Source organism: Lactuca saligna, chromosome 5, assembly GCF_052625555.1.
Source record: "Lactuca saligna cultivar CGN05327 chromosome 5, ASM5262555v1, whole genome shotgun sequence".
Lineage (NCBI taxonomy): Eukaryota > Viridiplantae > Streptophyta > Magnoliopsida > Asterales > Asteraceae > Lactuca > Lactuca saligna.
This window is the reverse complement of record NC_136421.1, coordinates 233147330-233160390: the sequence shown is the minus strand read 5'-3', so window position 1 is coordinate 233160390 and position 13061 is coordinate 233147330. Positions and strand designations below refer to the sequence as shown.

The window sequence follows — 13061 nt, the reverse complement described above, 5'->3', positions numbered from 1 at the left end:
TTTTTATACAAAATTGAAAATAAAGTTTTATTCCAATAGTTAAACCGAACAAATTCCAAATTACAAAGACTTCTATGACATTCAAACATTCAGAGCTTTATATACTACTTTATTTCTAATATAAAAACAAATATATATATATATATATATATATATATATATATATATATATATATATATATATATATATATATATATACACGGTTATGTTCATGTGAGAGCATCATATTTTGTGAGATATGGGAACGCATTCATAGCCATTTGTTTTGGAGATAAAAAAAAATTAAAATACAAAATAAATGAAATCTTTTGATTTTTTTAAAAAATATTATTTTTGTTATTTTTTATCCAATAAATAAAATAAAAAATTACCATTTTTTTCAAAATATACATGAAATATTCTAAAATTATATCATACTGTAAATATTCAAATTGATTTCAGAATGTTAGAATACCATAGTAGAATATTAAACTATAAATATTCAAAAAATTCTAATAGAATATTATAATATTCTAACAAATCTTAAAAGTCAAATAGAATATTAGAATATTTTAACATATCTATAAATTTTAGTAGAATAGTAGAATATTTAATATTTTAAAAATTCGATTTGATTATTTACAGTGTAATATTATATTATAATATCACTCATATTTCGAAAAAAAAAAAGCGATGATTTTATTATTATTATTACTATTATTTTGGATAAATTAAATAAAACATATAATATTAAAAAAAAAGAATTTCGGATTTTTCTTTTAGTTTGCATTATATATATATATATATATATATATATATATATATATATATATATATATATATAAGAGGGAGAGAGAGAGGGAGAGAGAGAGAGAGAGAGAGAGAGAGAAAGTATCATGTCATGACTTTTTTTACGGTGAGGACTTGTGAGGGTAACTTTAAAAAATTTTGAAAATAAATTTAAAAAAAAAATATAAATCATAAAATCTAGCATAGTAATATACTTGAGAGGAAAAAAAAAAGAAAAAAAAAAGATTATTAAAATTGGATCATAGATCATTTTTATGATCCATGATTTACTTTTTATGATCCATGATTCAATATTAATGATATAATTTTTTTTCAATTTATTTTTCTCTCCAATATCGTACTATGCGCTATTTTATTATTTGTATTTTTTTTTATTAATTTTTTTAAGGTGTTCTCACGAGTCACGAGTACTTACTGAAAAAAAAAAGTCATTACAGGAATCTGACCATATATATATATATATATATATATATATATATATATATATATATATATATATATATATATATATATATATATACACACTGTTAGGTTTATGTGAGACGGCCTAATTTTGTGAGACCGTGAGACGCATTTTTTTATTGTTTTAGTTTTTTTTTAGTTAATTCAAGTTCTGAAAATAATTAAAAAAAAAAAACAGAATTTTTGGATTTTTCCATTTATTTTACATTTTAAAATTATTTTTTAAAATATCTACAGTGTAATATTGTATTAGAATATTTCACGTATTTTTCAAAAAAAAAACGGGATTTTTTTTAGTTAATTCAAGTTCCGAAAATAATATTTCAAAAAAGAATTTTTAGATTTTTCCATTTATTTTGCATTTTAAAATTATTTTTTAGAATATGTCAGTATAATATTCTATTAGAATATTTCACGTATTTTAAAAAAAAAAAACGGGATTTATTTATTTATTTTTTAGTTAATTTAAGTTCCGCAAATAATATTTAAAAAAAGAATTTTTGGATATTTCCATTTATTTTGCATTTTAAAATTATTTTTAGATTTGGTTTCACGGTTTTACAAAATTAGAATGATCTCAAATGAACCTGAACATATATATATATATATATATATATATATATATATATATATATATATATATATATATATATATATATATATATATATTAGTTTATAACCCGTGAAACCACGGTTACAAAATTGATTAAACTATTATAATAAGAACTCAAAATTATCAATCAATTCTTTCAAATAAATTATTAATTAACAGATTCTTTTTAGTTATATAAAATTATAATCATTAATTTAAATAAATATGTGAAATTATATTACTTTATAATTTGTATTAATTTTAATTTATTTTTTATTCTAATGTAATTAAATAATGTAATTAGAGTGGGAAAATTAAAATTTAAAATTTAAAATTAAGAATTAATAGGTTGATAAGTGACATGTATTAATGATGAAACCTAATAGGATGTCACATGTCATAAAGGAGATTAAAACTATTCTTTTATTAGAATAGCGATATATATATATATATATATATATATATATATATATATATATATATATATTGTTCAGGTTAATTTGAGATCAATCTAATTTTGTGAGACCGTGAGAACAAATCTAAAAATAATTTTAAAATGCAAAATAAATGGAAAAATCAAAAAAAAAAATTTAATATTATTTTCGGAAATTGAATTGACTAAAAAAAATAAAAAAATGTGTCTCACGGTCTCACAAAATTAGACCGTCTCACATGAACCTAACCATATATATATATATATATATATATATATATATATATATATATATATATATATATATATATATATATATATATATATATATATATATATATATATATATTTATATATAAACCAAAATAACAACAAAAACAAAATACAGTATGAAATTTGATGTGTTTTAATGGACACAATATTTATTTTTGGAATGTGTCATTATGTATGGACTAAAAACCAACGTCGACGTGATGAAGAAGTAAATTACGGCATTGCCCGTCTCGAGTCTTGATCCTAAAGTTATCTATTTTATAATACACGTAGATTGTTAAAGATTAAGAAACCAAAATTTTACTTTGAAAATTTAATTACCGTTTATGGTTTTCAACTCCATTAATGATTTGTACCCACTTTTATATTTGATTTGAGTTTGGAAAAATTATCTTAAAACAGAAAAGAAGTAAAAAATAATCTGATTTAAAATTAAAACGTAAATGGAAAATACTTAAATAAATAATAAAAGTAAAAAACTCAAAATTTAAGATAATTATTAAATTAAAAACATACTAGAAGCAGTATAACCGTTTGGTGGTCATTACCACCATTTTCCCTCGTTTTGGCTTACAAGATTTGCAAGACGTATTTGACCCGTACCATGGGGAATATGCCACAAAAAAAAAAAAAAAAAAAAAAAAAAAAAAAAAGGGCGAATTGTTTGTGGAAAGCCAAAAATATAGGGTTTTCAACAAACATCTCTCTTTTGCTGCCTGTTTTACGGGATCAATTCTCTAGGTTTCCTTTGGTTTAAGAATAGGGGCAGTTTGGGTATTAAAAATTGGACTTTGTGGTGTATTTTTCCTTTCCATTGTTTGTAATTGAGTGATACTCTTTGTTTTCTCGATGTTTCGTCCCGTCAAAATTCTTGCTAGGCGTGGGTCGTGATTTAGTCCATACATAATGATACATTCCAAAAACAAAAAGATTTTGTCCAATAAAACAATTGGATCAAGACTTGAGAAGGGCAAGGCCGTAATTTACTTCTTCATCAAGTCGACGTTGGTTTTTAGTCCATACATAATGATACATTCCAAAAACAAAAAGATTTTGTCGAATAAAACCCATCAAATTTCATACTGTATTTTGTTTTTGTTTCTTTTTGGTTTACAAATTTATTTTTTTGTTTGTTTTCCTCATTAAGAGTTTGTTTTTATTTCAGAAATAAACTATTGTATAAAACTTTTATAGAAGTCTTTATATTTGGAATTTATTTGGTTTAATCATTCAGATAACTTTATATATATATATATATATATATATATATATATATATATATATATATATATATATATATATATATATATATATATATATATATATATATATATATATATATATATATATATATATATATATATATAAAACCATATTTAACTAAAAAACAATTTTCTGTTTGTTTCAATGCAGCTCATTAATCATTTAACAAAAAAACAACCTCCAATTTGTTTTATTGAAACTAATTAATGGAAAAGATTTAGAGTGTTTTCTTTTTGACAAAAAAAAATTGTTAAACTAAAAAAAATAACGGTTAAACATATAAAAACCAAACTATAATGACTTTTATGATATATATATAGCCTTTAAATTACTTATCCCTTTTATCATAACAAAAAAATTAACGTTTCTAGTTGCCAAAGAGTACAACAAAATTGTAATATTCAACAATAAATGGACATAAATTACTTCTTATATAAAGACAATTTGCGTGAAAGATTAGTCTTTAATATATTTTTACATCAGTTGTCATCGAACAAACAAGTAAATATCATTCTTTTTGGATATTTTTGATTTTTTGGTCTTAAATCCTTACTCTTCCATCTATCGAAGAAGTAACTCGAATCAACATTGTTGTTTTATCATTGCAACTCAACGGATTATTTGGATGTTTGTTTTATGTGTCACTCAGTATTCCTTTAGTTATTTCCTTTTACTAATACGAATGATTAAGTTGTTTCATATCTCTTCCACGAGCTTCCAAGTGCATGTCATCTTTTTCTTAGTTGGTTGGTAGCTAAGGTGCCACAAGCGTAAGTGTCATGTAAATCATATTCAGAGATTGCTTTTAGGTTCAATCGACTTGTTAACCTCCTAACAGTTAACATGAAGGTCATAAGGTGTTTTTCTAATTATCTTATTCTTTGTTAGATAACAAATCATATGAAAACACGTGCAATTCATCATTACTTAGAGTATAATATCAAAAGGTAGGATAGCATGGACGATGACCCAAGAACTATAAATTTTTGGGACCCATTTTTATGTATCTATTTATATTATTTTAGAAATGAAAAAACTTTTGGTATTATAGGTAGATACAAAAAAAGTATTTTTATTTTTTATTTTTTATTATTATTTTTTTTTTGGGGGGGGGGGGGCTTCAAATCGGCTTGACCATAATTACTAATTTTTAATGCAAAATACGAGTAAAAAAACTAAGTTGTGAAACTGTTGAAGAGTTCCCAAACACTTTTTAAATTTGTTCAAAAGGTTTCAAAGTGATCTCTCTAGGTAAAAAAATTTACCCAGTTTAAATAAAGATTCCAATAAAAAACTTACCAGTCTTTTATAATAAAAACAAAACTATATATATAAATTGAGATGTCAAATAAACATTTGATATTTAAAAAAAAAAAAAGAAAAAGAGCTGATATAGTAAAAATATAATTATTTATTTAGATACGTTCTTGACTGTTTGATAAATTTTGCTTTCAGAAAATAGTTAAAATTTTGCCATAATAATGTGAAAACTAGAAACATTTTTATAAGTGACGGACATTTAATTGAAATTAAAATTAAGTTGACCGTTATTAATTGTAAAATATTGTGATGTAACTCGGTCCTTAAATTTTACAAAACTCGATGATGTCGTGTCGATCCTAGCAATTTATTATTCATTATTCATTATTATTCATATAGTAGCAGTAGCAAACACTAAAATCATAGAATTGCAGAGAAAACTATTCGTAACCTGAAAGGAATTTCCCAAAATATAGAAAAACTAATCCAACAAAATCAAATCAGACAAACACCCCGCGTCTTCTTCATCTTCTCTCTCCCACAATCCATAAACCCCCGTCTGTTCCTCACTGTTATTACTTTTGCGCACAATATTGTCTCCACCGACAGATTGAAACCCCAACCAGGTAAATCTTCCTTTATATTCTTGATGAACTTAGTAAATTTCATTTAAATGTAACGGATTTGCTTAATTTGGTTTTTATTGACTCGGTGTGGCGTTTTTGAGCTCCGATTTTGATCACAAAATCAAAACAGTTTTTAGGATCAGAAATGAGTGGTCTATGTTCATCTCGATATGCATACAGTTTCACTAGGTTTTCGTGTTGATTTCCATGAACAATGACGAGTATGCGTTGAGTCGTTGACTACACTGTTCAATGGGTTGGGGTTTTAAGATTTTCTTTACGTGATTGAGAATTAATGTGTAAATTGAGCTCGATTTATCGATTTATAACGTGTTTTCCGTGTTTACGTTATTCCATTTTTGTTGCTATCTGGTTTGTCTGATCTTATTAGCGGAATTCTTTATTGTTTTTATCGATTTAGTTATCTTGCATAATATCATTCAATTATTAAACAAATTCAGAAAAATCGAACTTAGTGTTCTTGATGTTAACCGCTGCAGATTTGACTTCTGAGAATCCGATTAAATCAGGCGTTGGTTCGTATTTGAACATCTTGTGGGACTAATTCGGTTACAAATTCGTGAAGAAAAATGATGTAAATGAGCAGAAATTACAGGATTCGAGCAACGATGATCAGACTTAAGGAAATAAAATCTCTTCACTTCGAGAAACGATGGGCGTTCCCCATAGCCATGGCTTCAATCGTATCTCTTTTCCTCTTAGCCACATGTTTCAATCTTGGCACTGTATCTTCCTCATACAAAACAATTTTTCCATTATCCGCAAATAAAAACGCCATGAATTTTTCTGAAGAAAACATTCAACCCCCACCTCCATCTCCTCCACCTCTTCCTCGTTTTGCTTATTTAGTATCCGGATCAAAAGGGGATTTAAACAAACTATGGAGAACACTTCAAGCACTATATCATCCATGGAACTATTACATTCTCCATCTCGATCTCGAATCCCCACCCGAAGAAAGAATCGAACTCGCTTCACGGGTCGAAAACGATCCAGTTTTTACTGCAATCGGGAACGTTTACATAATCTCAAAAGCTAACATGGTTACATACAGAGGTCCAACAATGGTGTCAAACACACTTCACGCATGTGCCATTCTTCTTAAAAAGAATAAAGATTGGGATTGGTTTATAAACCTCAGTGCCTCCGATTACCCCCTCGTAACTCAAGATGGTTTGTTCTTCATCTCCCATATCTTAATTCTACATCAGTTTCATCAATCCTCCATATCGGTTTCATTTTCTTCAACTTAATCGCATTGCAGATCTTATCTTTGCATTTCGTGATCTTAAACGCGACCTCAACTTCATCGAGCACACAAGCCATTTAGGGTGGAAAGAGTAAGCATAAACTGTATATCAACCCAAAGTTACACACTATCCATGTGGGCCCGGTTATTACATTTATAAGTTTTTATGCAGGCACAAAAGGGCAATGCCGTTGATGGTGGACCCCGGACTATACCAGAACAAAAAGTCCGATATTTTTTGGGTGCAACCGAGAAGGGCTCTCCCGACAACCTTTAAATTATTTACAGGTAAGTATTATGTTACATGCTAATACTGCTACTGGTACTGATACTGATACTGTTCTAGGATCGGCATGGATGATTCTATCGCGATCATTTGTGGAATATTGCATATGGGGATGGGACAATCTACCAAGAACTTTATTAATGTACTACACGAATTTTGTGTCGTCTCCGGAAGGTTACTTTCAAACAGTAATATGCAATTCCCCGGAATTTATTCCAACGGTAGTAAACCATGATATGCATTATATTTCATGGGACACTCCTCCAAAACAGCATCCTCATGTACTCACCTTAAATGACACGACTAAAATGATAGCAAGTGGAGCCGCATTTGGGCGTAAGTTTAAGGAAAATAGTCTTGTTTTGGATAGAATTGATAAGATGTTGTTACACCGGAGGAATGGGAGTTTCACACCTGGTGGGTGGTGTAAGGGTGAACCTAAATGCAGTAAGGTGGGGAAACCAACACGGATTAAACCGGGTCTAGGTGGTCAAAGGCTGAGTCAACTTATAGGCAAGTTACTTGAACAACCCAAGTTTAATGAAAGTCAATGTCGATAGATGATATGATGTTTATGTAGATTGGGAATTAGTGTTTGCTACTTTACTATATGCCATATGCTATAGAATTTTTGTTGTCCAACAAAGGATTAAATTTGAATTAATGTGCGACGTTTTTTTGTTATTTGTTTTGAGTTTCCATTACCACAATTCAACTTTTTAAAGTTACACCAACATTCTTTTATATAAGTTTATCATACATTCTTTGTGATACATTCGATTCTATAAAGTTTATTGGATTGCAAGTTTAAAATGCTATGAATTGTATAAATATTTTTGAAGGTACAATACCTGCAAAATACAATAATTAAATATTATCATAGCGTAACTAACACCTAAACTACAAATTACTTAAATAAATACTCATTTTATGAAGATTGTTATGTAATTTTCTATTAATTAGTTTTTTAATTGTTTATTAATAAAACTAGTTATACTAGTTATTACTTTTTTAATAAATAAAAAAATAAAAAAATAAAAAACTAAAATAAAGAGGTTTGAATTTTTTGTTTAATTGAATTTTAGATTATTCTTATTGATTTATCAAAACTATTTAAAAAAAATTAAGTGTTGTTTGATAGAAAATGTAATTGGCCTACCATTGAACGCGGTATCTATCATCTTTCCTTCAAATCCTGGTTAAACCCCCTCACATTGGGATATCTTAAGGCATTATTTCATAAATCAATCTAATAAATTATACAAGTATATAGTTTTTTTTTTTAAATGGAGAAAAGAGCGATTAAGTAAAGAAATCCATGACTAATAAACTACTTAATCCGATAAACTATATACGACTGTTTCTTTAAGCATTCTATATCTAAGAGAATAATTTTTCCAAACAAAATGTTGTATATGACTTATATACATGAATATGACTTTCCCCCCATGTTTTACCTCTCTACTGAGTTTTATACACAAGATCTGCATATACCCTAATCCTAAAACTTGTATAATTTGAAAACTAAACCATCTCCAAGATTTTGATATTTCCCATAGAATTTGCAGCAACTAACGTGGAGGACTGGTTTCGCCAACAAACAGATGAAATGAATTGTTCGTTGCTATCCACTTCATTTCCCGATATTGGATCTGTGGCCTTGAATTTATACGACAACGCAGGCATAGGGAAAGCCTTGTGGTAGATGAATACCTGTTCACATGTCAACAAACAACACATCAACATGTCAACAAACAACACATCAACATGACATGACAAAACAAGTTGTTCTGCATTTGACCTTTCCCTGACAAAACATCATGTCAGTCAATGAGACAAAGATTACAACTTTTTGTCCAACACAAAAAGTTGAGAATCTGTAAAAGACGTGAATGTCCTCCTCATCCTTATCATTAAAAAAAAATTGTTCAGTCAAGTCCAGTCCAATCCAGTCATGTCCCATGTAACAAACGCATCCAAATCTGGGAAGTACCTCATTTGTTTCTGAACCAGTAGCAATGTAGCCATCCGATACAGATAAACCAACAAAATTCTGCAAAACACACACACACAAATACTTATGAATTTATATAATCCACTCACTCTGGATCAACTTAAAAGCATGATGGAATTAAGTGATACCTTCATGTTGACATGGCCAGTGAATGACTGAAGTGGGCGATCAAGAACTCGAGACGTGCAATCCGACAAATCCCAGAGCTTCATTGTGTTATCAGTAGACGATGATACAAGAGTTTTTGAATCTACAAACTTGATGTAACTAACGGTTTTCTTGTGTCCAAACAATGTGCAAAGTGGTATGCTCAAATTTCGTAGATCATAGTAATATACTATATGATCTGCTGACCCAAATGCAACAAAATTACTAGAATCACATGGAAACTTAACACAACACACATTCGCCTTTGTTTTAATCGTACCAATACTCCCTCCCTGCAGCACCAGTAACAAAAACAACTTATCAAGTGTCCAGACAGTAACCAGTAGACAGTAACCATACCTGATTAATGTTCCAAAGCTTAACAGAACCATCATCACTACCACTCGCGAGCAATGTGGGGTCCACCGAGAAGTCAACAGACCAGACACGTCTCTCGTGCTCTCTCATTTCCGCGGATACTTGATTTTGAGTAACATCCCAAATCTGGTTTTTTTCGAATTAAAAAAAAAAAAAAAAAAAAAAAAAGTGATGATTATATTAAATTATATAAAAGACATGATTTGGATTATAATTAATTACCTGCACAAGACCTTCAAAATTACTTGATGCAATCTGGCTTTTGATGTATCGATTCCAGGAAATACTGCTTAGTTTTGATCTGGTTGGGATTTCAACAATAGGGAAGTGAATGTCTCGATTCTCATTCAAGATTGAATCATATTCAAAAACTTTGATTTTCTTATTTACACCCGCTGTTGCAAAAAACTCCCCATCACGATCAAATCCCAATGAGCATACAAGGTTTGAAGAATTCAAAAGATCACTTTGTTTCAACTCTGCCTTCACTTCTAACTTACTGTATGACATGTACTTTGAAAGTCCCTCCAAGAATGGATTGCTATTTGGTTTCGATGTTTTATGTCGAGTTGAAAAGTATGCCGATTCTAGTTTCTTGAAGTTTTTCATCAATCTTGAACATTTGGGAATGCCATTTTCTTGATTTTCTTGTGTTCTAATGCGTTTTCTGGAATTGTCATTTTGAGAAGGCGAAACCCCAAAAACCGAATTAGACCCTCCTTTTTTTCTAATTGAACTTTGAGAATTTGTAACTTGTTGCAAATCAGAAGACAGAAATGTAACATCTCTATGCAAGTAATCTAAAGCTTCTTGCTTTCTCTGTTTCAGCTCTAAAAGAAACTCCAGCAACATCTCCTGCTCGACTATCTTTTCTTCAAGCTCTATTGCAGCTTCTCTTTCATCCAACTTTTCTTTAGGTTCACTAAGAAACTCACTTTGTAACACTTCACTGAAAGATAGTGCAACGAACAACAATTTAATAACCATGAATAACAAATTAATAACAATTAATAGGGAACTCACTGTATTTTTGGCCTGCTAGCTGGATCAGGGTGAAGTAAGCGCATGGAAAAGAAGGCTTCTTTTGGCCACTTGCAGTGAAACTGTGGAGGAAAGAGGCGGTGTTTGAGGGTAGACATGGTTGCGTTTTTTTCTTCTGGTGAACTACAAGGGCAATATAACTGTTGATGGAAATAAACCCAACGTGGGTTATGGAATAAGATAACCCATAGTGTAAACCTGAAGGTGAAGTCATAAGACGTACATACCTCAAAAAGAAGAACCCCAAGTCGATAAACATCAGAAGAACAAGAAGTTGGACCTCCGGCAGCCTCCTCCGGCGAAGTATACCACTTCATTTCCATATGTAGAATCTGTTTCATGGGAAACACATGTTTCGTTTCTTCTACATCTTCTTCTTGTTGTTTAACAATAACTTGTTTGTTTTCTGATGTGTTACGGAAATCATTTGGCAAGTTCTTGTAAGAATCGGTTTGGCTGCTTGATACATCCTGGTCAGAATCTGAACTTGAATCGGAGCAGGAAGCAGATTCGATAAACGATACATGAGAAAACGATGACATGACAAAGCAGGAAGGTCGAATGTTATGAACCAGAAGCCCTTGGGAATGTGCGAGGCTTACAATTTTTACTATCTGCATAAATATATGCATGTTTTCAAGGGCGTCAATAGATCTTTCTCTGTTGTCTAGCCACTGTCTCAAGCTAATATCCTTGGGATCATGATCAGTGTCGCCGGAGAACCGGGGAATGATGGCCGGAATTGATCTCTGCGTCTGCGAACCAGACTCAGATGAAGTATCCATGTCACCCGGCTATTGCTCCGTAAAAATCAATCAAAATCCTTTCGGTTCTACAACATGTCGTCACTTCCAGTAACCCCATCGTGAATCAGAACATTTCAGATCCAAAAACCATCTTCCAACTTTGAAATTATACTCCGGTTCTTAGCAAGCCCTTTCTATGTGCCTAATTTCAGAAAGCATGGTAATAGATAAAAAGAAGTGTGGTATTAGTAGAGTGGAAGTACCAGTGAGCACCATGGAAGGAGCTTGAGAGGTTCTGTAAAGGAGAACCACAGAAATCAAATCGTTTGTTGGAAAGAAAGTGAAGTGTTGGTGTGTATAATCTGTTTGGTTTGGTTTGGTTTGGTTTGACACAGTGGAAGAAATAGAAATAGAATCTTCCCCTGAAAACCGGTGGCCATTCATTTGACTTGTTTGTAAATCAACATGTTTCAGATATGAAAGAAATATAATAATAATAATAATAATAATATTTACATAAATTAATTAAAAAAGACCAGATATGATGATGATGTAGAAGCAGCTTCTTTTGAAGCCCTAAACTGAACCATCGATCTGTAACCCACACTTATTTACACCTTTTGCTTTGTTTTTCATTCAAGTACGTGGCATATTCACGTCCTTTAACCCAACCCCACCTCATTTCCACATCTTATGGTGGAAGATTCCGGGAATAGGACTTACTAAAATTAATTTTTCAGATATAAATAATTATATTTTTTTTACATATCTAGATAATAAATTTTTTGAAAATATTTACATATGATCATTATAACCTGCTATAGCAGATTACATCTAGCTATAACAGTTCATAATGGTTATATGTGAATATTTTCAACAAGTTCGTTACCTATATGTGTATAAAAAAATAGTTATCTAAATATGAACAAAACAAAAAGTATGAATAATTACAGGAATGGTCCCTATGGTTTGGGTAAATTTATGTGTTTGGTCCATAACTTATTTTTTTAACTCGGATGGTCCCTACTGTTTATTTTTGTTGCGCGCTTAGTCTTTGTCTTACCTAAAAAGACTATTGTGCCCTTATTAATTAATTTTTTTAATTAATTTTTTTATTTATGTATTTGTTTTTATATGTTTACAAAAATTAATAGACCCCACATCTGTATCTCCTTGCCGTAAACCTGAAACCACATTTTAAAATTTTAATTTGATTCGCATCGGTCACCATCCAATCTCTCATCATTTTCAACTACTATTTTCTTTCCATCTTTAGTGACATGGAAGTCTTCATCGTTCTTTTTTTGTCCTTCAACTCTGGCGAACAAACACCATAACACATTGTTTGTTCACTTTAATGGGTTGTGGTGTTGGTTCACTGGAGTTGAAGGACCGAAAAAGAATTGATGGTGAAGACGTCGATATCATTAAAGATGGAAAATAAATAAAAGTTGAGGATGATGAAAGATAGAATGGTGAG

The 13061-nt window shown here is 29.9% G+C and overlaps 2 protein-coding genes across 3 annotated transcripts; one reads left to right on the top strand and one right to left on the bottom strand.

Moving 5' to 3' along the window:
- The first annotated feature begins 5454 nt into the window (after positions 1–5454).
- LOC145046238 (beta-glucuronosyltransferase GlcAT14B-like) lies at positions 5455–7939 on the top strand. Its single transcript, XM_078994536.1, has 5 exons — positions 5455–5699; positions 6200–6893; positions 6985–7060; positions 7142–7257; positions 7316–7939. Exons 2-5 carry the CDS (start codon positions 6299–6301, stop codon positions 7813–7815), a joined length of 1287 nt encoding a protein of 428 aa, XP_078850662.1. The 5' UTR covers positions 5455–5699; positions 6200–6298; the 3' UTR covers positions 7816–7939.
- A 635-nt stretch (positions 7940–8574) lies between these two features.
- Positions 8575–12048, bottom strand: LOC145046236 (protein SPA1-RELATED 4-like). 2 transcript variants are annotated; one of them, XM_078994533.1, is made up of 7 exons: positions 11063–12048; positions 10818–10975; positions 10017–10743; positions 9777–9920; positions 9398–9709; positions 9249–9308; positions 8575–8968 (listed from the first exon to the last, which is right to left on the bottom strand). In XM_078994533.1, the coding sequence occupies exons 1-7, from the start codon at positions 11618–11620 to the stop codon at positions 8780–8782; spliced, it is 2148 nt and encodes a 715-aa protein (XP_078850659.1). In that variant the 5' UTR covers positions 11621–12048; the 3' UTR covers positions 8575–8779. The 2 variants fall into 2 exon arrangements, with proteins under 2 accessions (XP_078850659.1, XP_078850660.1); XM_078994534.1 differs by having other exon boundaries at positions 10818–10958; positions 11063–11240.
- Positions 12049–13061: the final 1013 nt, after the last annotated feature.

Excerpts from the sequence above, each read along its gene's own strand:
- LOC145046238 (XM_078994536.1), top strand. The coding sequence starts at position 6,299 with ATGAGCAGAAATTACAGGATTCGAGCAACGATGATCAGACTTAAGGAA. Across the intron at positions 6,894-6,984 it reads CCCCCTCGTAACTCAAGATG|ATCTTATCTTTGCATTTCGT; the intron begins GTTTGTTCTTCA and ends ATCGCATTGCAG. Across the intron at positions 7,061-7,141 it reads AGCCATTTAGGGTGGAAAGA|GCACAAAAGGGCAATGCCGT; the intron begins GTAAGCATAAAC and ends GTTTTTATGCAG.
- LOC145046236 (XM_078994533.1), bottom strand. The coding sequence starts at position 11,620 with ATGGATACTTCATCTGAGTCTGGTTCGCAGACGCAGAGATCAATTCCG. Across the intron at positions 9,710-9,776 it reads AGCTTTGGAACATTAATCAG|GGAGGGAGTATTGGTACGAT; the intron begins GTATGGTTACTG and ends CTGGTGCTGCAG. Across the intron at positions 9,309-9,397 it reads CTGGCCATGTCAACATGAAG|AATTTTGTTGGTTTATCTGT; the intron begins GTATCACTTAAT and ends TGTGTTTTGCAG.